Raw genomic sequence first — 23,426 nt, 5'->3', positions numbered from 1 at the left:
GCACAGAGAATGGCTGACACCCCGTCCCCTGCAAGGTGCCGACTGAAGGGGCTGGGGAACAAAGAGACCAGGTGGCTGGCTCCTGGCCGGGAAAGGGACAAAGGCCGGAGGAGGGAGGGAGAGTTTCAGTTTGGGGCTGGCTGGGGAAACGGCGGGGGGGCCAGAACTGGGGTCTGGCCTCCCTGCCCCCCAGGGTGGACTCGGCTGAGGGGTCCTGGTCTCTGCACTTACAAGCTCTGTGCTAGACCCTGTTCCTGTCTAATAAACCTGTTTCCCCAGCAGGCTGAGAGTCCCGTCTGACTGCGGAGTTGGGGGGCAGGGCCCTCTGCCCCCCCCAGGACCCCACCTGGGGGGACACGCTGCGGGAAGTGCCTGGTGGGGCAGGGGAGGCTGGAGGCTCCGGGGCCGGACCCAGGATGGTGGAAGGTGGGGCAGCGTCTTGCCCCGGGGACAGTCGGCACCGAGAGGGGAGGGTCCCCAGAGTCCTGCCCGGCTTTGGGGGGAGCAGGTCCGAGCATGGCCCGGGGACCCCGCGACATCTCCTCTGCAAATTTTGCCACCTCACCGGTTACCCCCTTTCCCAGGGCATTTATGCACGTCCACAGGACTGGGCCCAGGGCAGACCCCTGGGGGACCCACGATTTACCGCTCTCCAGGCGAAAGGCTGAGCTGCCCGTTGTCTCCTGTCCAGTTACCGTCCCTCTTACCCCACCCTTGGCTGCCCCCGCGGCCCCTCGTCCACGCGCTTGTCGGCCCCTCAGCGGAGTCCAGCCGATGGGGGAGGCCCAATTTCCCGTTACGAAAACCCGGGGGGCTCCTCCCCAACAAACTCCGCTCATCCCGCTGGCTGACAGTTCTGGGCTTTGCGAGTTTCCCCCAGTTGCCCGGTCCTGGAGTCAGGCCACCGGCCCGGGATCGCCGGGGTCACCTCGGGAGCCCTTTGGAGCGATTGTGGGGTCACATTCGCTCCCCTCCCGTCAGCGGGACAGAAGTGGATTTAAAGGGCAGGTTACAAACCCCGGTTGTTAGTTCTGCAACTTCACCTCTGAGTCCTTCCCAACTCTTGGGTGGATCCCCCCGGTCCCGGGGACTTACCGCCGTTTAGTTTATCCATTTGTTCTCGTGACACCTCAGTCTGGGGCAGTTCCTCAGACCTGTCGCCGAACGAGACCGGCTCAGGTCTGGGAATCTCCCGCCCGTCAGCCGTGAAGACCCATGCAAAGAATTCACTGAGTTTCTCCGCAAAGGCCTTGTCGTCCTTGACTGCTCCCTCAGCACAGCCAGCGCCCAGGGGCCCCACGGGTTGGTTAGCAGCTTCCTGCTTCGGCGGGACAGAGCCTGTTTTGCTGGGAGTGTCCGGGTCCCCGGCTCGCTGCTCTCACGTTCCTTCGGCCTCCCCACGGTATTTTCACGCTTCACTCGCCAGAGGTCGGGCTCCTCCCGCCTCCCCGCGAGGATTTCTCGGGTTCAAGGGTGCCCTCTGGCCTCGCATGGCTCCTTTCGCTTTGCTGGTTCGCCTCGCTGGCGTTTTGCGTTTCTCGCTGGACCCTCTAGTGCCCGTTTCGCCCGCCTCCCCGGGGCCGTGTCGCCCCTCGGCTGGGGTGTTAATTTCCTTACAGGATGGTCACGGTCACCGGGCGTCCAGCTACATTCGCCCCCGCTAACCCGAGAGCGGCCCCCCCGTGCCGTGTGCCCCGTGGTGCTGGGACACGGTTAACGGTGGGGGTGCTGAAAGCCACCCCCACCCAGAGCTGGGGCCGTGTCTCTGGGAGGGGGCCGGCCGTGGAGCCCCGCGCCGCAGTACCCCCAGTTCCCGCGCCCCAGAAGCAGAGCGAGCCGAGCGGGTTGGGACAGTGTTTATTGGGGGCCAGCAGGGGACTCAGCGGGGCAGCAGGCGGCCCCACAGGGGGACCCCGGCTCCCCCTCAGGCCTGGATGGTCCCCTTGGCGCTCAGGGCCAGGTAGTAGACGAGGAGCCCGATGGCGGCAGCCAGCACCTCCGTGGAGACCCAGGGTCCACTCCAGGCGCCCTGCAGGAGACGGGGGGGTCAGCCGCCTCCTGAGCCCACCCCACGGCTGCCCCCCAGCCACACCCAGCGCAGGTGACACAGCCCAGCCCCTCATCCCCGGGGGGATCCACCCCTGCACCTAAAGGACCCAGCCCTGCCCCCAGGGGGATCCAGGCACCCCACCCGTGCGGGACGCAGCCCAGACCCCCATCCCCTGGTTGAGCCTGCCCCCCCCCATGCCCTGGGTGAGCCCGCCCCCATACTCCGGGGGATACAGCCCCGTCCCCCCTCCCCTGAGTGAGCCTCGCCCCCTCACCATGGGGGATACAGCCACAGCCCTTCCCTTACCCCAGGGGACACTGCCCCGCCCCCCATCACAGGGACAGCCCCCCTCTCACCCGGTGATCCACGCTGACTGTGAACAGGGCTCGGATCGCTGATATGTCCTCGTTGTTGCGCTGGGCCTGGGGGGGGAGGAGGAAATGGGGTGTCAGTCGGGGGGGGCCCCTGCAGATGACCCCCCAGGCAGCAGAACTTGACCACAGCCACTGAGGCAGGGCTAACGGCCCCCAAACCCTCTCCCATTCCTGCCTCCCATCTCCCCCCGTCCCGCAGACCCCATGGAGCCAGGCCCCTCACCTTGCGCAGGGCGCTGTACGACTCCTCGTCGAAGAACTTCACTTCATAGGTGCCCGACCGGGCATTCCTGTGCTCCATGCTCCATGAGACCTGGGGGGGAAACCTGTCAGTGCACCCCCAGACCCCCACTCACTGAACTCCCAGAGCCGGGGAGAGAACCCAGGAGTCCTGGCTCCCAGCCCCCCAGCCTGCCCCTGACGTTACCTGGTAGCGCCCCACGTCCTGCCCCCGGGTGACGGGGAACTGTTTGCCATTGACGTCAGCGTACAGGGCGACATTCTGCGGAGGAGAGACAGAGCCTAGCACCGTGGGGTCCAGGGGCGGGAGCTGGCCCGGGCCACAGCACCACCTCCCCCCTTCCCCGCTCTGCCCCCCCCACGCTCCAGCCCCCCACGCCCCCCCCCCAGTGAAGATGCTGAATGGCCTTCACCAGACCCTGTGAGGTCAGCTCCCAAGGGACCAGCCCCCGCCCCCAACCAGCCTCCCACTCCAGCTAGCCCTGGGCCAAGAGCCTCCCAACCCCCCAATCTCCCTACCCCGGCCAGGAGCGAACCCAGGTATCTGGGCTCCCAGCCCCACCCCAGAGCCCCGGCCAAGCGAGAACCCAGGCGTCCGGGCTCCCCCCGTACCTGCGCCCCGTTGCGGCAGGTGAGCGCGATCTCCACCACGAAGACGCTCTCGGAGGAGATGACGGCGTCGGCCGTGGTGTAATAGGATGGGACGATGGTGGGCTCCGGGCACGTCTCACCTGTGGGTGGGGGGAGTGGTGAGAGTCGGCCCCGCCCCTCAGACTGTGGCCCCACCCCCTCAGACCCTGGCCCCGCCTCCAGACCGCCTAGATCCCCACCCCTCTCTGGCCCTACCCCACTGCCCCGCCCCCCCAGAACCTAGCCCCGCCTCCTCAAACCTCCTAGATGCCCGCCCCTCTCTGGCCCCGCCCCATAGCCAGAGTCTGGTCCCCTCAGACCCTAGCCCCGCCCCCAGAGCTTCTAGATCCCCGCCCCTCTCTGGACCTACCCCACAGCCCCACCCCCACAGCCCCCAGTCCAGCCCCCCAGATCCCTGCCCCTCTGGCCCCGCCCCTCTGGCCCCGCCCCCTCAGACCCTAGCCCTGCCCCTAGATCTCCTAGATCCCTGCCCCTCTCTGGCCCTACCCCACATCCCCACCCCCCCAGACCCCAGCCCAGCCCCGCAGATCCCCGCCCCTCCCTGGCCCCGCCCCCTCAGACCCTAGCCCTGCCCCTAGATCTCCTAGATCCCTGCCCCTCTCTGGCCCTACCCCACATCCCCACCCCCCCAGCCCAGCCCCCCAGATCCCCGCCCCTCTGGCCCCGCCCCCTCAGACCCTAGCCCTGCCCCTAGATCTCCTAGATCCCTGCCCCTCTCTGGCCCTACCCCACATCCCCACCCCCCCAGCCCCCAGCCCAGCCCCCCAGATCCCGCCCCTCTGGCCCCACCCCCCCAGACCCCAGCCCAGCCCCGCAGATCCCTGCCCCTCCCTGGCCCTGTCCCATAGCCGGAGTCCAGCCCCCTGAGACCTGGCCCTGCCCCCCCAGATCAGCCCCGCCCCCCAGACCTCCTAGAGCCCCGCCCCTCTCTGGCCCCGCCCCAGAGCCCGGCCCCCTCAGACCCAGAGCATACCCCACAGCCCAGCCCCCCCAGACCCTGGCCCAGCCTCCTCAGACCTGCTAGAGCCCCGCCCTCTCTGGCCCCGCCCCCTGGGCCCCGCCCCTCTCTGGCCCCGCCCCCAGACCGCCTAGAGCTCCGCCCCCCCGCGCTCGGGGCCCCGCGGGGGTCTCAGGGCCGGGGCCCGAGTGGGACCGGCAGGGGGCGGGGCCCGGTACCTGTGGCCCCGCCCAGCGCCGCCGCCGCCGCCAGGAGCACCGCGATCCCCGCCAGCGCCATCGCCGCCCGTGGCCGAAGACCTGGGACCGCCGCCGCGGAGCGTGTCGGGAAGGCGCCTGCCGCCGCCAGCCAATCAGCAGCTCCCCCGACCGGCCACGTGACCCAGCGTGGACGTGGCTTTCGCCCTCCCACGGAAAGGAAATGGCGGCCGGGATTTATCTGGCGCGGGGCGGAGCGACAAGCGGCGCGGGGGACCACGGCTCTGCGCCGAGCAAGCGCCCGCGAGATTTCCCCTGGATTTCGAGCAATAAAATGGCCGCCGTGACTTATTTTGGCCACCCGCGAGTGAGAAAAGGCGCGGCCTCATCAGCGCGCACGCGCGCTACGTCTCCTCGCGCATCCTCCCTAGCAATCACAGAGACATCCAGGGACAAAATGGCCGCCGAGACTTATTGGCCCCCAAGGAGCGAGAAACAAGCCACAGGGCCGTCAATGCGCATGCGTCTCTCAGGACGTCTCTGGAGAGCCCCCAACCTGATGCTACAAAATGGCCGCCGGGATGTATATGGCGCTGACGATTCGCAGAAAATAGGCGTGGCATTGAGTTTTCCCGAGAGAGATCTCGCGAGATTTCCGAGCCGGAGCTCTCGCGGGACTTAGCTGACGAGGTGTCGCAGGAGCGGGGGCGCGCTGGTCTTGTGTGTCGCGCGCGGCTTTGCAATGGCGGCGGCTCTGGTGGCGACGAGGCAGCTGTGGAGAGCCGCCCTGCTGGGCCCCCGCCCGGTAAGGAGGGCTGCACGGCGGGGGGGATAAGGCGGGAGGACCAGCCGGCGCGCGGCCCGGCTCCACCCGCGGGGGCGGCTCCTGATTGGACGTGGGGGAGTGGAATGGGCGGGGCAGGATGGCGCAGCGGCCTCTTCATTGGACAGGACCCCCGTAGAGGCCGGGACCAATCAGGAGTCGACGCTGCAGTTGGAGAGGGGCTGTCCGACCAGCTTTGAGTTGATTGGGGGAGGAAGGAAATGGGCGGGGCGAGCGTCAGAGGCTTAGTTCTGATTGGAACAGGGCCGAGGAGATGGGTGGGGCTTGACCGACCTTAGCGGAGCTAATTAGTTGGAACGCCTGAAGGGGGCGGCAAAGAGGCGCTTCCAAAGACTTAGGGCGGGGCCAAGCCTGATAGTCTCTTTCAATTGGTCGTTTCGTCACCGTGGGCCGTTGCTGATTGGGCCGGCTTCCCCGATTGGGCGGGCCACAGCGAAGCGGCCGATTCTGATTGGCTGAGGCTATCCTCAGCCTCGGGGTGGAGGGGGGATGGAAGGGGTGACCTTGCCCAGCCCCGTAGAGGGCGCTAGAGAGACTCCAGCCCCTGGGTCCAGTTCCCAGCATCCTCTGGGGCAAGCAAGAGTGAACCCCCCCGAGCCAGGGAGAGAACCCAGGCGCCCGGGCTCCCGGCCCTTCCCCCCCCCCAGCCGGGGAGAGAACCCAGGCGCCCGGGCTCCCGGCCCTTCCCCCCCCCCAGCCGGGGAGAGAACCCAGGCGCCCGGGCTCCCGGCCCTTCCCCCCCCCCCCCAGCCGGGGAGAGAACCCAGGCGCCCGGGCTCCCGGCCCTTCCCCCCCCCCCAGCCGGGGAGAGAACCCAGGCGCCCGGGCTCCCGGCCCCCACCCCCAGCCGGGGAGAGAACCCAGGCGCCCGGGCTCCCGGCCCTTCCCCCCCCCCCAGCCGGGGAGAGAACCCAGGCGCCCGGGCTCCCGGCCCTTCCCCCCCCCCCCAGCCGGGGAGAGAACCCAGGCGCCCGGGCTCCCGGCCCTTCCCCCCCCCCCCCAGCCGGGGAGAGAACCCAGGCGCCCGGGCTCCCGGCCCTTCCCCCCCCCCCAGCCGGGGAGAGAACCCAGGCGCCCGGGCTCCCGGCCCCCACCCCCAGCCGGGGAGAGAACCCAGGCGCCCGGGCTCCCGGCCCTTCCCCCCCCCCAGCCGGGGAGAGAACCCAGGCGCCCGGGCTCCCGGCCCCCACCCCCAGCCGGGGAGAGAACCCAGGCGCCCGGGCTCCCGGCCCCCACCCGGGGAGAGAACCCAGGCGTCCTGGTCCCCCCTCGCCCTGGCTCTAACCTGTCCCCCGTTGTTCTCCCCCAGGTGCCGGGTGCCGAGTGCAGGACCCTGACGTCAGTGAGTGCCCCCCCCTCCCCCGGCTCTGGCCACGGGCCGGGGGGAGGGGCGGCTGCAGGGCTGGAAAATCCCCCGTGCGGGGACCCGACCCCCCCATCGCACGCGAGCCAGCAGAATCCCCCCTATCCCTGCGGAGGGACAGCGGCCGGCGGGCCTGGGGAACTCCCTGCCACAGGACCCCAAAGCGCCGAAAGCCAGGAGAGGGTGGACAGGATGGGTGGGGGGCTGGCTGGGAATGCGGTGGCTAGAAGATGGGGGGCTGGCTGGGGGATGGGTCAAGGATTGGGGGGAACAGGGAGAACAACGGCTCGGGGTACCATGGCCTATGGGCGTAGCTTCAGAACCTCTACCCCGAAGGAAGGGGGGGTCCTTCAGGTAGGCCTCCCGCCCCCCCAGACCTGTCGTCCTTCTCACTGAGCTGAACTAACCCCTTTCTCTCTTCTGCCCCCCTCCGTGCATCCTGCGACCCACAGCACACCCCCATCGTGAGTACTGCTCCCAGACTGTGGGGGCCAAAATGGACCCAGAGGGAGGGAAGGCAGGGGACTGGGAGCCCGGACTCCTGAGTTCTCTCCTCAGCTCTGGGAGGAGAGTGGGGGGTGGGAGCCAGGACTCCTGGGTTCTCTCCTAGCTCTAGGGGGGATTGGTGTCTGGTGGTTTGGGCAGGGGGGCCTGGGACCCCGGACTCCTGGGTTCTCTCTCACTGCCTCTCTTCCCACAGCCTCCTCCCGCGAAGTACGGGGGGCGTCACACCGTGACCATGATCCCGGGAGACGGCATCGGACCGGAGCTGATGCTGCACGTGAAGGAGGTGTTCAGGTATGGGGGCAGGGGATCGGGGCAACTGCCCCCTGCTGGAGACACTTGGGCCTCAGTGCCGCCCTGTGCTGACCCAGAGAGCGTGGGAACCCAGGAGTCCTAGCTCCCAGCCCCCACTCCCCTCCCAGAGAACCCAGGCATCCTGTCTCTCTCCCCTCCCCCAGGCAGGCCTGTGTCCCGGTGGACTTCGAGGAGGTCCGGGTGAGCTCGGACGCGGTGGAGGACGACATTCAGAACGCGATCATGGCCATCCGGCGAAATCGCGTCGCCCTGAAGGGTCAGTCCCAGTGCCGGGCAGAGTCCCCCATAATTGGCTCCAGCCTCTTCCCCCGCTCCCCTAGGGGTCCCCGGGCCATGCTCTGGACCTGCTCCCTACGAAGCCAGGCAGGACTCTTCCCACAGCCAGTCCGCCCAGGCAGGGTCCTGGGGTGGGGGGGCCCTGCCCCCCAACTCCGCAGTCAGACGGGACTCTTAGCCAGTCGGGGAAACAGAAGGTTTATTAGACGACAGGAACAGGGTCTAACACAGAGCTTGTAGGTGCAGAGACCAGGACCCCACAGCCGGGTTCGTCTTGGGGGGCAGGGAGGCCAGAGCCCCATCAGGGCCTCCCCCCATTTCCCCAGCCAGCCCCAAACTGAAACTCTCCCTCCCTCCTCCAGCCTTTGTCCCTTTCCCAGGCCAGGAGCTACCTGGTCTCTTTGTTCCCCAGCCCCTTCAGTCGGCACCTTGCAGGGGACGGGGTGTCGGCCATCCTCTGTGCAGACCCCATCACGCTGCCCCCCAGGGCTCTGCGACCTGGATACTTGAGAAATGCCGAGGGAAACTGAGGCACACACCCAGTATTCAGAGAAAACATTAAGAACATTCCCACTTTGTCACAGCTCCTACCCCCCGCCCAAGGGGTCCCTGGGTGACCGGCCCCCTGCCCCACACTGCGGGGCTGCGTCCCTGCCCGGGTCCCCGTCTGGTCTGGGTTCCTGCATTTGGGGATTAACCAGTTTCTGGTCGACAGGAAACATTGAGACCAACCACAACCTGCCGCCGTCCTACAAATCCCGAAACAACGTCCTGCGGTGAGCGGGGGCTATGTGCCTGGGGGGGACGGGGCTGAGGGGGGGCTGGGGGCTGCGGGTCGGGAGTGAGGGGCGCCGGGAGCCCTGGGGGGCTGTGGGTCGGGAGTGAGGGGCGCCGGGAACCCTGGGGGGCTGTGGGTCGGGAGTGAGGGGCGCCAGGGGGGCTGGGGGTCAGGAGTGAGGGGTGCTGGTTGTCCTGGGGGGGCTCTGACCCCCTCCCCCCCCCAGCACCAGCCTGGATCTCTACGCCAATGTGATCCACTGCCAGAGCCTCCCGCGGGTGCTGACGCGGCACCGGGACATCGACATCCTCATAGTCCGCGAGAACACGGAGGGCGAGTACAGCAGCCTGGAGCACGAGGTGCTGCCCTGGGGCCCCGCCCACTCCCAGGGAGCCCCGCCCACTCCCAGGGAGCCCCGCCCACTCCCAGGGAGCCCCACCCTCTGGGGTCGCTGCCCATCCCTGCGGAAACCAGCCTCTGGGGTCCCCACCCCTGCCCCACCCACCCCTGGGAGCCCCCTCCACCCCCCGGGATCTGTGCCCACCTGGGTGCCTTGGCTCCACCTTGGGCCCCCCCCAACCATCCCAGGAGTCCATCCCCTTTTGGGAGGGGAGGGCCAAGCCCCCCCGCCTGGGACAAGGGGAACCCTGGCGTCCTGACCCCCTCCCCCCGCAGAGCGTCTCCGGCGTGGTGGAGTGCCTGAAGATCATCACCAGGGCGCGGTCGCTGCGCATCGCCGACTACGCCTTCCGGCTGGCCCGCGAGACGGGGCGCGCCAAGGTCACCGCCGTGCACAAGGCCAACATCATGTGGGTGCCGGGCCCCGGGGGGGGCGGGCAGAGCGGGCTGCTGGGGGGGCCCGCAGGGGGTCACTCACCCCCTGCCCCCCCCGCAGGAAGCTGGGCGACGGGCTCTTCCTGCAGTGCTGCCGGGAGGTGGCGGGCGGCTACCCGGAGATCTCCTTCGACAGCATGATCGTGGACAACACCACCATGCAGGTGAGAACCCCGGCGTCCGGGGCCCGCCCCCAGCCCAGGAGAGAACCCAGGCATCCTGACCCCCCTGCTCTCCCCCCAGCTGGTGTCCCGCCCCCAGCAGTTTGACGTCATGGTGATGCCCAATCTCTACGGGAACATCGTGAACAACGTGTGTGCGGGGCTGGTCGGGGGCCCGGGGCTCGTGCCCGGTGCCAACTATGGGAGAGACTTCGCCGTCTTCGAGACCGTGAGCGGGGGGGCTGCGGGGCGGGAATGAGGGGTGGGGTGGGGGCCGCAATGAGGGGTGCAGGGGGGCTGCGGGGCGGGAATGAGGGGAGCAGGGCGGGTGCAGGGCTGGAGTGAGGGATGCTGTGGGGCAGACACTGGCAGGGGTGCGCGGTTCAAAGGGGGCCGGGGGGGCAGGATCAGGGTCTCACCGCCCGCCCCCCCCCCAGGCCACACGGAACACGGGGAAGAGCATCGCCCACAAGAACATCGCCAACCCCACGGCCACCCTGCTGGCCGCCTGCATGATGCTGGATCATCTCCGGTGAGCCCCCCCCCGTCCCCTGCACCCCCTGTCCCCCCGCCCCCACCTCCGGTGAGTGTCCCCAGCCCCATCTATCCTCCTCCCTCCCCAGGGGGCGGGGCCTGTGCTGCTCTGACTCCGCCCCTCTTTGCTCCTCCCCTTGCAGGCTGCACGTCTTCGCCACCACCATCCGCCAGGCAGTGCTGGCCTCCCTGGACGACCAGGCGGTAAGCCCTGCCCCTTCCTCTGGCCGGCAAGGGAGGAAGTCCTGCCCTCTAGGGGGGAGCAGGGGCGGGACTTCCTGCACCTCCTTCCAACCTCCCCTAGTATTGGCCGCGGCAGTCGGCCGCGTGGGGAAGTCCCGCCTTAATGGGAGGAAGAGTCCAACCAGGAGCACAAGTCCCGCCTCTTCCCTCAGCACTAGCCAATCGCAAGCTACTGGGACAGGAAGTCCCGCCTCTTCTGGGGGAGGCCGTCCTGTGAGGGGTAATTGCCCCAGTGGGACAAGTGGGTCGTGGCTCCGCCCCTGGGAGAGGCGGCCCAACGGGAACGGGGGGCAGAGCAGGGTGGAGGGGGTGGGACCCAGTTCACGGCCACGGCCCTGCTCTAACCCGCCCCTCCCCGCAGACCCACACGCCGGACATCGGGGGCCAGGGCACCACGTCGGGGGCTGTCCAGTCCATCCTGCACCACGTCCGCACGGCGACCGGCTGGAGCCAGAGCAGCTAGGCCACGGGGAGCCGGACGCCTGGGTCCCTCCCCGCCTGGAGCGGGCGGTGAGGCGGGGAAAGCTGGGGGCACGCGTGTCGGGGGCGGGGCGGATGCCTGGGTTCTCTCTCTGACCCCCCTCTCTCCCGCAGGGGAGGACCCCACTCTCAGGCAAGCTGAAGGGGCCGCGCAGGCCAGTGCCCCCAGCCGGGCAATCCATGGGGCGCTGCCCCCCGGGGCGGGCCCGTAGCCCCCCGTCCATGTCGCTGCTGCTGCTGTGTGTCTGTCGCCGTGGGGCCAGGGCCCCCCACAGGGAATAAATGTCAGTGCAATGTCGGCTGGCTCCGCCTCCTGCCTGGACACCTGGGTTCCCACCCCAATGGGATGCGGGCGGGGGCGGGGGCGCACTGAGACCCCGGACGCCTGGGTCCCTCCTACCCCCCAAACAGGATCACGCTGACAGGAGGGTTTTGTCAAACCATTTAATCAAATGTCACACGCTGGGGGGCGGGTTCCCCCCACGGTGCCCCCAGCTGGGCTCAGCCCCCCTCCCCCACACAGGGGGGCCCAGAGCTGCCCTAGCCCCATGGGGCCAGTGTTCCCCAAGCTCCCAGCCCCACACGGGCCGTGACCCCAAACACCAACAACCGGCCCCCCTCTGCCGGGACAGGCCAGCCTGGCCGCCAGGGTCCTTGACACGCAGGGGAGCGGCCGGACGCCGGGGTCCCCAGGGGCGCGGCCGGATGCCGGGGTCCCTAGGGGCGTGGCCAGGGGCCCTGCAGGCAGTGGGCGGCCGGACGCCGGGGTCCCTAGGGGCGCGGCCAGGGGCCCTGCAGGCACTGGGCGGCCGTGGGGCGCCGCTCGGGCAGGAAGTCCAGCATGGGCAGCAGGAAGCGGGTGAACGCGGCCGCCTGCTCCGGGGGCCACTCGTATTTCTCCAGCAGCACCGCGCCCAGCGCCCAGGGCCGCAGGCTGGGGATGTGCCGCAGGTCGCCTGGGGGGCGGGGGGGCGTCAGTGCTGGGGTACAGGGCCCCCCAGCCCCCCCGAGCTCCCCGAGCCCTGCCGCCCCTGAGCCCCCCCAGCCCTGGCCTCCCCCGATCCCCAGCCCCACCTGAGCCCCCCGGCCCTGAGATGGAGCAGGGAGGGGGCAGATTGACCTGGGGGTGTTGCTGGGACTGTCTGCACTGGGGGGGGGGGGGGAATCGGGGTGACCTGGGCCCAAGTGTCACCTTCTGCCCCGGACACGGGACACAGGCTGGAGGAGGAGCCAGGGGGAGGCTGGGGGCGGGGCTGGAGGGGGTTTTGTCCGTTGGGGGCTGGCTGGGGAGATGGGGGGGAGAGGGACCCGATGGAGGGGTCCTGCTTCCTGGACCCACAAGCTCTGTTAGGGCCTGTGTTCCTGGCTGGCTGAGCGTCCCGGGGGATCGCAGGAAGTGGGGGTGCAGGGCCCTGACTCCCCCACACTCCGTGACAAACCCAGACCCCCCGGACCTCCGACCCCCCCGCCCAGCGGGGGCCCCTGACCCTCCAGCCCCCCCAGCTAATGCCCTGGCCCATCCCCCCTCCCAGCCTCCCCCACCGCCCCCTAGCCCCGCCCCTCACCTCGGCGGGTGAAGTATTCCCGCGAGTAGCGCCCCGACAGCGCAAAGTGGGGGGGGATCTCACCAAGCAGCTCCACCATGTGGGCGATGTGATCTGGGGGGGTAAACGGGCGGGGGGAGTCAGTGCGGTCCCATCGCCCCTGCCCCCCACATCACATCCCCACGCCCATCTCCCCCCCAGGGCAGAGCCCCCAGTCCTCTTCCCCCCCCCCAGTCACAGCTCCCTCCCCCTGCTGCCCCCCCCGCAGGCAGACCCCAGGCCCATCTACCCCGGTGTCTGGGCGCGACCAACCTTCGTCCCTGCTGTAATCGTCCCCCGAGTGGGGCTCGAAGAGGTAGTCGCCGGTCGCCAGCTCGAAGGCCTGTGGGGAGCAGAGGGGGGTCAGGGCCGGCCGGGGGGCTGGGGGGGGGCCCGGCCGGGGGGGGCCGTACCATGCAGGCCGTGCTCCAGATGTCGGCCGGGGTGCTGTAGCTGGCGCCGATCAGAACCTCCGGGGCCCGGTACTGCCGGGTCTGAATGTCCTCGGTGAAATGCTTGTGCTGAAATGGGGGGGGGGTGAGAACAGGGCAGGGAGAGTGACCCCCAAAACCCAGCCTCCCCCGACTCCAGCCCCTCAACCGCTCCTGCCCCACAGAACCCAGCCGCCCGCCCCATAGCGCGAGCGCCCCCTCACCACCCAGCAGGCGTTGCCCAGATCTGCGATCTTCACTCGGATCCGGTCAGCGTTTTGGGGGTCCAGGGGGTTCACCAGGAACTCGGAGGCTGGGGGGGGTGGAGGGAGAGTGAGGCCTCGTGTCCCTGGTTGAGACCCCCCCCGCCCCATCCCTGAGTGCCGGGGAGAGCCCCCCACTCACCGCTGGGCGCCAGCAGCCCCCCGCGTCCCCGCTGGCCCGAGCTGCCGGACTGGCCCGAGCCGGAGGCCGTGGAGAAGAGGGAGCTGGAGAAGCCGGACGTGGCCGAGTCGGGGCTGGGGGGCCGGCGGCGGGGGGGGCCCCCCACGTGGCCGTTCCAAGCGTCGTAGGGCGGCAGGGCCTGGAAGCCGGAGGACGAGGTCTGGCTCTGGGGGCTGCTGGCCAGGCTGCCCTGCCCGGGGAGGGGCCACTCTGCGGGGGGGAGAGCGGGGGTGGTGTGACCCCCCAGAAGAAGGGGGGGCCATTCCCCACCACCCAGCAACCGCCCAAATCCCCCTGCCCCCCAACCCGCCCCACGAGCCCCCGACTTGCAGCTCCCCCACTAACCCCCATATTCCCCCCTGCCCCACATCCCTGGTGATGCCCCAGTGCCCCTCCACCCCACCCAGCAACCCCCCAAATCTCCCTGCCCCCCAACCCCCGCACAAGCCCCTGACTTCCCCCTCTCCCACTAACCCCCACTTCCGTGCCCCCAGGGCCCCCCCCACAGCCCTGCTGACGCTCACCCTCCTCTGTGTCGGAGTCGGCCCCAGGCAGGGGGGGGCCCTGGGGGGGGGCCCCCGTCTCCAGCTCCTCCAGCTGCTGCAGGTCCCGCAGCCGCTCGGCCAGCAGCCGGCCCTGGCGTCTCTGCTTCCGCTTGAGCTTCTTGCGCCGGTTCCTGGAGAGCTGCCGGGAGCCCCGGTCAGTGCCCGCGGGGCAGGGGGAGCCGGGGCGGGGCGGGGGGAGCCGGGGCAGGGCAGGGGGAGCCGGGACAGGCCGCGGGGGGGAGCGAGGCCCCGAGCGGGCCAAGGGCTGTGCCCAGCCGGCGTGGACGGCTCCGAGCGTGCGAAGAGCTGTGGACGGCTCTGAGCGTGCGAAGGGCCGTGCCCGGCTGGCGTGGACGGCTCTGAGCGTGTGAAGGGCCGTGCCGGGAAGGCACCGAGCGTGCGAAGGGCCGTGCCTGGCTGGCATGGATGGCTCTGAGCGTGCGAAGGGCTGTGCTGGGAGGGCGTGGAAGGAACCGAGCGTGCAAAGGGCCGTGCCGGGAAGGAACCAGGAGGACAGAGATGCCTACCCAATGGGGGAGGGAGTGCGAGCAGGTGCCCGGGTAGGCGTGCGAGGCAGTGGGCGTGCGAGGGCATCCAGCCCCCCATGCAGAACTTACCTCCATCCCCTGGGGGGCCGAGCTCACTGGGGGGGGAACGAGGTCGAGATTCTCAGAACACAAAAGGCATCGCATGTGCAAAGCATCAACAGACAGACACGGAGAGAACCCAGGTGTCCGGGCCCCCGGCCCCCCCCAAGCAGGGAGAGAACCCAGGAGTCCGGGCCCCCACCCCTGCTGAGCAGTGAGAGAACCCAGGCGTCTGGGACCCCAGCCCCCCCACCCCCCTCTCTCCAAGTGATGAGAACCCAGCCCCCCGGGCCCCCACCCCCTCCACGCGGTGAGAGAACCCAGGCGTCCGGGCCCCCAGCCCCTACCCCACCCCACCCTCTCCAAGTGGTGAGAACCCAGCCCCCCGGGCCCCCACCCCCTCCACGCGGTGAGAGAACCCAGGCGTCCGGGCCCCCAGCCCCTACCCCACCCTCTCCAAGTGGTGAGAACCCAGCCCCCCGGGCCCCCACCCCCTCCACGCGGTGAGAGAACCCAGGCGTCCGGGCCCCCAGCCCCCCCGAGCGGTGAGCGGACCCGGCCCCTCCCCCCGTGCTGGGGGGGCCCTACCGGCGGAGGCGGGGGGGGGCGGCCCCTCCAGCTGCTGCCAGCGGGTGGCCTCGGCCGCCAGGCGCCGCACGTCCCCCTCGCTCACCCAGAGCAGCACGTTCTCCGGCTTGACGTCCGTGTGGATGATCTTGCACTTGGTGTGGAGATAATCCAGGCCCTGCAGCACCTGGGGGCGCACACGGGGCGGTGGGGACCGGGGCAGCCCGAGCCCCCCGAAACGGGCACCCGGGGGCACACACGGGGCGGCGGGGACCGGGGCAGCCCGAGCCCCCCGAAACGGGCACCCGGGGGCGCACACGGGGCGGCGGGGACCGGGGCAGCCCGAGCCCCCCGAAACGGGCACCCGGGGGCGCACCCGGGGCGGCGGGGACCGGGGCAGCCCGAGCCCCCCGAAACGGGCACCCGGGGGCGCACCCGGGGCGGCGGGGACCGGGGCAGCCCGAGCCCCCCGAAACGGGCACCCGGGGGCGCACCCGGGGCGGCGGGGACCGGGGCAGCCCGAGCCCCCCGAAACGGGCACCCGGGGGCGCACCCGGGGCGGCGGGGACCGGGGCAGCCCGAGCCCCCCGAAACGGGCACCCGGGGGCGCACCCGGGGCGGCGGGGACCGGGGCAGCCCGAGCCCCCCGAAACGGGCACCCGGGGGCGCACACGGGGCGGCGGGGACCGGGGCAGCCCGAGCCCCCCCCAAACCGGCACACGGGGGCGCACACGGGGCGGCGGGGACCGGGGCAGCCGAGCCCCCCCGAAACCGGCACCTGGGGGCGCAGCTGGGGCGGTAGGGACGGGGCCAGCCTGCCCCGCCCCCCCCCAGGACCTCCCAAAAGCAGCCCGCCCCCCAATTTTGCGATAATGGGGGCATGGACAGACCAGGGGAAGAGGCTCCCCAAACACAGAGCTCCCCCGTTCCCTGCACTGGGGTGTGTGTGTCAGATACGGGGCTGTATGGACCTGGGTGAACTGGGCAGAGCCTGACCCCTTGACCCACCCCAAAGGTCCAGTGGCTTCAAGTGGGGTGGGGGGGCCAGGAGCCCGGATGCCTGGGTTCTCCTGGCTCTGGGAGGGGAGTGGGGGCTGGTGGGTTAGAGCAGGGGGCGGCCGGGAGCCCGGATGCCTGGGTTCTCCCGGCTCTGGGGGGCTCTCGGCCCCCCGTACCTGGCGCAGGATGCTCTTCACGCAGGGCAGGGGCAGGCCCTGGTAGTTGGATTTAATGATCCACTTCAAGAGCTGGTGGCCCAGCACCTCCATCACCATGCAGACATCTGGGCTCGGGAGTCAAGGAAATGGGGGGCCAGGAGCCCGGACGCCTGGGTTCTCTCCCGGCTCTGCGAGGGGAGTGGGAGCTGGTGGGTTAGACCAGGGGGTGGCCAGAAGCCCGGACGCCTGGGTTCTCTCCTGGCTCTGGGAGGGGTGCAGGGGCTGGTGACTAGAACAGGGGGGCTGGGAGCCGGACGCCTGGGTTCCCCATGGAAGGATACGGACACCGTTGATGCCCGAGATCTTGAAGTCGTCGAGGAGCTGGACGATGTTCTCTCTCTTGGGGTCGCTGGGGTCAGAGTCCCGCACCTGGGGGAGGGAAATGGTGCCCTGGGGTCACTGCGCTGAGGCAGGACATGGGGACCCAGGCGTCCGGCCCCGCCTTGAGTCACGGCCACATTGTCGTCTTCCCCCCCCGTCCCCATCGCCCTGGGATGGGAGCCAGAGGCTGGGGGGGGGGGGGGGGCACAGGAGGTGTTTGACGAAGTGGGAATGGCCTTCAGGTCTTCTCTGAATACTGGGTGGGTGCCTCAGTTTCCCCTAGGCCTTTCTTAAGGATCCAGGTGGGGGGATCAGGGGGGTGACGGTCACAGAGCTCTAGGGGGCCGGGGTGATGGGGTCTGCACGGAGAATGGCCGACACCCCGTCTCCTGGGCCCGGGCTGGAGAACAAAGAGATCTGGTGGCCTCCTGGCCCGGAAGAGAGGGGCCGGGGGGGAGTCTCTGTTTGGGGCTAGCTGGGGAGATGGGGGGAGGCCCACCCCCAAGAGGGACCTGATTGAGGGATCCTGCTTCCTGGACCCACAAGCTCTGTTGTGGCCTGTGTTCCTGGCTGGCTGAGCGTCCCGGGGGATCGCAGGAAGTGGGGGTGCAGGGGCCTGACTCCCCCACACTCCATGACAGGGGGTGAGCTAGGAGCCAGAGGGGGGAACGGAGGGAGGGAGGGAGGTAGGGGGGGCAAGAGGGAGCCTGGGAAGAACCTGGGGGGGGCAGGAGAGAGGCAGCAGGATGGGGGGGGCATGAGGGGAGCCGTGGCTCCGGGGCTCGCTGGCAGCCGGGATCCAGCAGGGCGCCCCCGGGCTGGCCAGGCTCCTCGTCAACGATCTAGCGGGTGGGGTGGGCTGCACCCCCAGCCCCTCGGCAGAGGACCCTGGGCTGGGGGAGGCGGATCCGCGGCGGGGCAGAGCCCAAAGAGACCCGAGGGGATGAAGCGGGAGCAGGGCAGGGTCCTGCGCCGAGGCCGGGGGGCTCCCCGGCGCCGTGACAGGCCGGGGGCCGAGTGGCCCAGGGGCTCACGGGGGCCGAGGGGCCGGGCAGGAGTCGGCAGCGGGCCCCAGCTGCATTGTGGGCTGCGGTAGCCGGGGCCTCGCCAGGGCCGAGGGGCGGGACCGTTCCCCGCTCTGCGGCCGGGGGGCCACATCTGGAGCCCTGCGCCCCGGTCTGGGCCCCCCAGGAGAGAGGCCAGCGGAGGGCAAGGGAAACGGCCGGGGCTGGGGCAGGGGCGATTTCGTCTGCAGACGAGAAGAGCGAGGGGGGCTTGAGAGCAGCCGGTGCAGGGGGGTCTGTGACGAAGTGGGACTGTTCTTAATGTTTCCTCTGAATAGTATGGGGGTGCCTCAGTTTCCCCTAGGCAGTTCTTAAGTATCTAGGGGGTGGGATGAGGGTGTATGATCATTGCAGAGCCCTAGAGGGCAGGTGTGTGCAGGGGTCTGGACACAGACAATGGCCGACACCCTGTTTCCTGGCCACTGGTGGCCTGGGCCCTTCCCCCTGCCAGGTGAGAGCTGAAGGGTTGGAGAACAAAGGGATCCAGTGACCACCTGGCCCCGGAAAGGGACAAAGCCCAGAGCAGGGGGGCTGGAGGGAGTTTCAGTTTGGGGCTGGCTGGGGACATGGAGTGAAGGGCAGACGGGGGTGTCTGGCTCACTGCCCCCCAAAATGGACCCGGCTGAGGGGTCCTGTTCTCTGCACCTACAAGCTCTGTGTTAGACCCTGTTCCTGTCGTCTAATAAACCTTCTGTTTCCTCGGCTGGCTGAGAGTCCCGTCTGACTGCGGAGTTGGGGGGCAGGACCCTCTGGCCCCCCAGGACCCCGCCTGGGCGGACTGGCTGCAGGAAGTGCACGGAGGGGCAGAGGACGCTGGAGGCTCCGGGGTCAGACCCAGGAAGGGGGAAGCCGGGGGAGCTGTGTGTCCTGCAGACAGGCTGCTCCCCGAGAGGAGACTCCCCCAGAGTCCTGCCCGGCTTCGTGGGGAGCAGGTCAGAGCATCGCCCGGGGACCCCGGGACAGGGTCCCCAAGGGGACGGCACTCGGCGGGTCTCAGGGGGCAGAGGACAGACCAAGGAGCTGTGGTCTCAAGTGGCAGTGGGGGGTCCAGGTGGGATATTAGGAAACACGATTTCCCCGGGAGGGAGGGAGCTAGCGGGGGGAGGCCGGTGAGGGGGTTCCCCGGGAGGGGGGGGGAATCTCCATCCTTGCAGGGTTCAAGGGCCGGCCAGGGTGATTTAGGGGGGCTGGACTAGGACCCCCTGGGCGATCTTCTGTGAGTCTCGGGTGGTGTGGGGAGCAGGGCCGGCCGGGGCCCTGGAGGGGGAGATGTGGGGGGGGCCAGGGGGGCACTCACACATTTGAGCAGTTTGATCTCGTCCATGGCTGTCTCCGTGTAATGCCTCGCGCTTTTCACCACCTTCAGCGCCACGAACCTCTTCCGCCTGCAGGGAGGGGAGGTAAGTGCCCCACAGACCCCCCCGATCCCCAGGGCCGGGAGAGAACCCAGGAGTCCTGGCTCCCAGCCCCCCCTGCTCTAACCACCAGCCCCCACTCCCCTCCCAGAGCTGGGAGAGAACCCAGGAGTCCTGGCTCCCAGCCCCATCCCGCTCTGACCCACAAACCCCAGCTCCCTTCCCAGAGCCAGGAGAGAACCCAGGAGTCCTGGCTCCTAGCCCCCCATGATCTGACCCACCAACCCCCACTCCCCTCCCAGAGCCAGACAGAAAACCCAGGAGTCCTGGCTCCCAGCCCCCCCTGCTCTGACCCACCAACCCCCACTCCCCTCCCAGAGCCGGGCAGAGAACCCAGGAGTCCGGGCTCCTCCCTCCAGCCCCCACTCACTGGATGTCCCAGCAGAGCCAGACGGTGGAGAAATGGCCCCAGCCGAGTTTTCGGACCACGTGGTGGCGCCCGTTGAACAGGTCCCCGATCGCCACCGGGTAATACCCGCCTGGGGGAATAGGGGGGTCAGCTGCTGCCAGCTGGGGGGGCCAGGGCCCTACAAACCCCAGTGTCTCCCCCCTTTGCTGCAGACAGAACCCCCCTGCCCTCGACACATGGTATGGCCCCGAGGTACATCCCTTCTCGTGCCCCCCACCCCTCCATGTGGTACATCCCTCCCCGTGGCACTCCCCCCCGTGGCACTCTCGCACCCCTCCCCATGGTATGGCCCTCCCGTGACATCGCCTGCCCCTGTGGTACATCCCTCCCTATGGCACCCCCCCCGCCCTCTCCGTGGTTCATCCCGCCCCCGGCGTCCCCTCCGCACCTTCCCATTTATCCCCACCCCCCCACTCAGTGGTACGGCCCAGACCCCCCCACCTTTGCAATAGTCCCTGGGGTCCTCCTGCTCCTCCTCGTCAGAGCCCAGGTGCCCCCCACACTGGGGGGGCAGGACTGGCAGTGTCGCCGGGGCGGTGGGGGGCTGCGTGGGGCTGGGGGGCTGGGGCGCCCTGGGGAGAGAAACGGGGGGTTAGTGACCCCCGGAGCTGGGACGTGGCCCCCCCGGGGTGCAGCGCATCCCCCCCATACCTGGGTCCGTCTGGCGGCTCCCCCATGGCGCCGGCCCCAGATGCAGCCACCTCGGGGGGGTCTAGGCCAGAGGAGGGGAGATTCGGGGGGTCCCAGGGATGTGAGGGGGGGACTTGGACACAATCCCCTCCCCGGAGGCCCCAGCTGGGCTGGTCTGTGCGGGGGGGGGGTGTGCAGTGCATGCTGGGATATGTGCCCCCGTCTCAGCCATGACCTCACCCCCTGGCTGGCATCGCGGGGTTAAAAATAGCCCCCGGCCAGCTGGGGCTGCCCAGGGGAAGGAATCCGAGCCTGGCACCGAGCCCCCCAACGAGCTCCCCCCCGGGGCCAGGGGGCCTGAGGAAGCAGCCCCCCCAGACCCAGGCGCCCCCCGAGCCCGAGGGGACGGCTGGGAGCCCACAGACTAGGGCAGCTGGGCTCGTGCCTTGGCAGGGAGGGATACGGTCCAGGCTATGAACCCCCCCGGTGCCCCTCGCTCCCGAGCCGCAGCCCCCCCCCGGTGCCCCTCACTCGCTCCCGACCCGCAGCCCCCCCCTGGTGCCCCTCACTCGCTCCCGACCCACAGCCCCCCCCTGGTGCCCCTCACTCACTCCCGACCCGCAGCCCCCCCCTGGTGCCCCTCACTCACTCCCGAGCCGCAGCCCCCCCGGTGCCCCTCACTCACTCCCGAGCCGCAGCCCCCCCCTGGTGACCCTCACACACTCCCGACCCGCAGCCCCCCCCCCGGTGCCCCTCACTCACTCCCGACCCGCAGCCCCCCCCTGGTGCCCCTCACTCACTCCCGACCCGCAGCCCCCCCCTGGTGCCCCTCACTCACTCCCGACCCGCAGCCCCCCCGGTGCCCCTCGCTCCCGACCCGCAGCCCCCCCCCCGGTGCCCCTCACTCACTCCCGACCCGCAGCCCCCCCCTGGTGCCCCTCACTCACTCCCGACCCACAGCCCCCCCGGTGCCCCTCGCTCCCGACCCGCAGCCCCACCCCCCCGGTGCCCCTCACTCACTCCCGACCCGCAGCCCCCCCAGTGCCCCTCGCTCCCAACCCACAGCCCCCCCCCCCCGGTGCCCCTCACTCACTCCCAAACCACAGCCCCCCCGGTGCCCCTCGCTCCCGAGCCGCAGCCCCCCCCCGGCGCCCCTCACTCACTCCCGACCCGCAGCCCCCCCCGGTGCCCCTCACTCACTCCCGACCCACAGCCCCCCCGGTGCCCCTCACTCACTCACTCCCGACCCGCAGCCCCCCCGGTGCCCCTCACTCACTCCCAAACCACAGCCCCCCCGGTGCCCCTCGCTCCCGAGCCGCAGCCCCCCCCCGGTGCCCCTCACTCGCTCCCGACCCGCAGCCCCCCCCTGGTGCCCCTCACTCGCTCCCGACCCGCAGCCCCCCCCGGTGCCCCTCACTCGCTCCCGACCCGCAGCCCCCCCCTGGTGCCCCTCACTCACTCCCGACCCGCAGCCCCCCCCCCCCCGGTGCCCTCACTCACTCCCGACCCGCAGCCCCCCCCTGGTGCCCCTCACTCACTCCCGACCCGCAGCCCCCCCCTGGTGCCCCTCACTCACTCCCGACCCGCAGCCCCCCCGGTGCCCCTCGCTCCCGACCCGCAGCCCCCCCCCCGGTGCCCCTCACTCACTCCCGACCCGCAGCCCCCCCCTGGTGCCCCTCACTCACTCCCGACCCACAGCCCCCCCGGTGCCCCTCGCTCCCGACCCGCAGCCCCACCCCCCCGGTGCCCCTCACTCACTCCCGACCCGCAGCCCCCCAGTGCCCCTCGCTCCCAACCCACAGCCCCCCCCCCCCGGTGCCCCTCACTCACTCCCAAACCACAGCCCCCCCGGTGCCCCTCGCTCCCGAGCCGCAGCCCCCCCCCCGGCGCCCCTCACTCACTCCCGACCCGCAGCCCCCCCCCGGTGCCCCTCACTCACTCCCGACCCACAGCCCCCCCGGTGCCCCTCACTCACTCACTCCCGACCCGCAGCCCCCCCGGTGCCCCTCACTCCCGACCCGCAGCCCCCCCTGGTGCCCCTCACTCACTCCCGACCCGCAGCCCCCCCCCCGGTGCCCCTCACTCACTCCCGACCCACAGCCCCCCCCGGTGCCCCTCACTCACTCCCGACCCGCAGCCCCCCCGGTGCCCCTCGCTCCCGACCCGCAGCCCCACCCCCCCGGTGCCCCTCACTCACTCCCGACCCGCAGCCCCCCCAGTGCCCTCGCTCCCAACCCACAGCCCCCCCCCCGGTGCCCCTCACTCACTCCCAAACCACAGCCCCCCCGGTGCCCCTCGCTCCCGAGCCGCAGCCCCCCCCCGGCGCCCCTCACTCACTCCCGACCCGCAGCCCCCCCCCGGTGCCCCTCACTCACTCCCGACCCACAGCCCCCCCGGTGCCCCTCACTCACTCACTCCCAAACCACAGCCCCCCCGGTGCCCCTCGCTCCCGAGCCGCAGCCCCCCCCGGTGCCCCTCACTCACTCCTGACCCGCAGCCACCCCCCCCCGGTGCCCCTCACTCACTCCCGACCCGCAGCCCCCCCGGTGCCCCTCGCTCCCGACCCGCAGCCCCCCCCCCCGGTGCCCCTCACTCACTCCCGACCCGCAGCCCCCCCCCCCGGTGCCCCTCGCTCCCGACCCGCAGCCCCCCCCGGTGCCCCTCGCTCCCGACCCGCAGCCCCCCCCGGTGTCCCTCGCTCCCGACCCACAGCCCCCTCCGGTGCCCCTCGCTCACTCCCAACCCGCAGCCCCCCCAGTGCCCCTCGCTCCCAACCCACAGCCCCCCCCCGGTGCCCCTCGCTCACTCCCGACCCACAGCCCCCCCCGGTGCCCCTCATTCCCGAGCCGCAGCCCCCCCCGGTGCCCCTCACTCACTCCCGACCCACAGCCCCCCCGGTGTCCCTCACTCCCAACCCGCAGCCCCTCTCACCTGGGGGCCGGGATTCTTGGTCCCTTTTCTTTCCTGTGTTTCTTTTTGGGTTTCTTGCCCTGGGAGCTGCCTGGACCTGGGGGGAGGGAGGGTTAATGACAGGGGTCCTGGCAGCAACCCCCCAGCCATTGCACCATGCCCCCCCTGCTGCCCTCCCCCCCTTGAACCCCTCCCCCAGCACCCCCCAGTCCCTCTCACCCTTCTTGCTGCTCATTTCTGACCCTGGAGCCCGCGGCGCATGTGCAGCCCCCCCCCAACAGCTGCTGCTCCACGTGGGGGAATCCCGGGAGGGGGAGGGGAGCTCTGGTGGGGGAGGGGAGGGGACCCCAGCACTGGGGTGTCGCCCCAAACTCTCTGGCAGCACCTGTGCTGAGGCCTCCAAATTTAAGGGGGGTTTCCAGCCCCCCCTTTCCCTCCCAAGCCCAATGAGCCCCTGTCATGGGGTCCCCGGGCCATGCTCGGAACTCTGAGATAGCGCGT

At 70.8% G+C, this 23,426-nt stretch overlaps 3 protein-coding genes across 8 annotated transcripts; 1 reads left to right on the top strand and 2 right to left on the bottom strand.

Annotated features, from left to right (window-relative positions):
- Positions 1–1,840: 1,840 nt before the first annotated feature.
- SSR4 (signal sequence receptor subunit 4) lies at positions 1,841–5,282 on the bottom strand. The gene is made up of 6 exons (XM_078850333.1): positions 4,492–5,282; positions 3,277–3,395; positions 2,852–2,926; positions 2,648–2,737; positions 2,407–2,472; positions 1,841–2,029 (listed from the first exon to the last, which is right to left on the bottom strand). The coding sequence occupies exons 1-6, from the start codon at positions 4,550–4,552 to the stop codon at positions 1,925–1,927; spliced, it is 516 nt and encodes a 171-aa protein (XP_078706459.1). The 5' UTR covers positions 4,553–5,282; the 3' UTR covers positions 1,841–1,924.
- Positions 4,487–11,100, top strand: IDH3G (isocitrate dehydrogenase (NAD(+)) 3 non-catalytic subunit gamma). Of its 3 annotated transcripts, XM_078850329.1 has the most exons (13): positions 4,489–5,275; positions 6,624–6,656; positions 7,378–7,475; positions 7,640–7,752; positions 8,488–8,548; positions 8,777–8,909; positions 9,226–9,359; positions 9,446–9,548; positions 9,628–9,774; positions 9,983–10,077; positions 10,223–10,283; positions 10,684–10,832; positions 10,917–11,100. In XM_078850329.1, the coding sequence occupies exons 1-12, from the start codon at positions 5,213–5,215 to the stop codon at positions 10,783–10,785; spliced, it is 1,143 nt and encodes a 380-aa protein (XP_078706455.1). In that variant the 5' UTR covers positions 4,489–5,212; the 3' UTR covers positions 10,786–10,832; positions 10,917–11,100. The 3 variants fall into 3 exon arrangements, with proteins under 3 accessions (XP_078706454.1, XP_078706455.1, XP_078706456.1); XM_078850328.1 differs by lacking the exon at positions 9,983–10,077 and having other exon boundaries at positions 4,487–5,275; XM_078850330.1 differs by lacking the exons at positions 4,489–5,275; positions 6,624–6,656; positions 9,983–10,077 and adding an exon at positions 6,932–7,141.
- Positions 11,101–11,232: 132 nt separating this feature from the next.
- SRPK3 (SRSF protein kinase 3) lies at positions 11,233–23,205 on the bottom strand. 4 transcript variants are annotated; one of them, XM_078850326.1, is made up of 16 exons: positions 23,145–23,205; positions 22,947–23,022; positions 19,827–19,957; positions 19,347–19,455; positions 18,859–18,946; positions 16,458–16,545; positions 16,135–16,241; positions 14,981–15,146; positions 14,423–14,448; positions 13,785–13,944; positions 13,222–13,470; positions 13,041–13,129; positions 12,799–12,906; positions 12,659–12,728; positions 12,368–12,460; positions 11,233–11,758 (listed from the first exon to the last, which is right to left on the bottom strand). In XM_078850326.1, the coding sequence occupies exons 1-16, from the start codon at positions 23,158–23,160 to the stop codon at positions 11,574–11,576; spliced, it is 1,761 nt and encodes a 586-aa protein (XP_078706452.1). In that variant the 5' UTR covers positions 23,161–23,205; the 3' UTR covers positions 11,233–11,573. The 4 variants fall into 4 exon arrangements, 2 of the variants coding, with proteins under 2 accessions (XP_078706452.1, XP_078706451.1); XR_013634958.1 differs by lacking the exons at positions 11,233–11,758; positions 12,368–12,460; positions 12,659–12,728 and having other exon boundaries at positions 12,819–12,906; positions 13,785–13,936; positions 14,981–16,241; XM_078850325.1 differs by lacking the exons at positions 11,233–11,758; positions 12,368–12,460; positions 12,659–12,728 and having other exon boundaries at positions 12,819–12,906; positions 14,981–16,241.
- Positions 23,206–23,426: the final 221 nt, after the last annotated feature.

Source organism: Lepidochelys kempii, chromosome 23 (assembly GCF_965140285.1).
Source record: "Lepidochelys kempii isolate rLepKem1 chromosome 23, rLepKem1.hap1, whole genome shotgun sequence".
NCBI lineage: Eukaryota > Metazoa > Chordata > Testudines > Cheloniidae > Lepidochelys > Lepidochelys kempii.
The sequence above is the reverse complement of the archived record's forward strand: the minus strand, read 5'-3'. Positions and strand labels throughout refer to the sequence as shown.

What these genes read in the sequence shown, in the direction of transcription:
- SSR4 (XM_078850333.1), bottom strand. Translation starts at nt 4,552, where the DNA reads ATGGCGCTGGCGGGGATCGCGGTGCTCCTGGCGGCGGCGGCGGCGCTG. An exon ending in GGCGCTGGGCGGGGCCACAG is followed by an intron (nt 3,396 to 4,491) that starts GTACCGGGCCCC and finishes CCCCACCCACAG; the next exon opens with GTGAGACGTGCCCGGAGCCC. An exon ending in CAGTCAGCGTGGATCACCGG is followed by an intron (nt 2,030 to 2,406) that starts GTGAGAGGGGGG and finishes CGTCTCCTGCAG; the next exon opens with GGCGCCTGGAGTGGACCCTG.
- IDH3G (XM_078850328.1), top strand. Translation starts at nt 5,213, where the DNA reads ATGGCGGCGGCTCTGGTGGCGACGAGGCAGCTGTGGAGAGCCGCCCTG. An exon ending in GTGCACAAGGCCAACATCAT is followed by an intron (nt 9,360 to 9,445) that starts GTGGGTGCCGGG and finishes CCCCCCCCGCAG; the next exon opens with GAAGCTGGGCGACGGGCTCT. An exon ending in CTCCCCGCCTGGAGCGGGCG is followed by an intron (nt 10,833 to 10,916) that starts GTGAGGCGGGGA and finishes TCTCTCCCGCAG; the next exon opens with GGGAGGACCCCACTCTCAGG.
- SRPK3 (XM_078850325.1), bottom strand. An exon ending in TGGCTCTGCTGGGACATCCA is followed by an intron (nt 18,947 to 19,346) that starts GTGAGTGGGGGC and finishes CCCTCCCTGCAG; the next exon opens with GCGGAAGAGGTTCGTGGCGC. An exon ending in CGGCCCCCCAGGGGATGGAG is followed by an intron (nt 13,945 to 14,422) that starts GTAAGTTCTGCA and finishes GGCTCCCGGCAG; the next exon opens with CTCTCCAGGAACCGGCGCAA.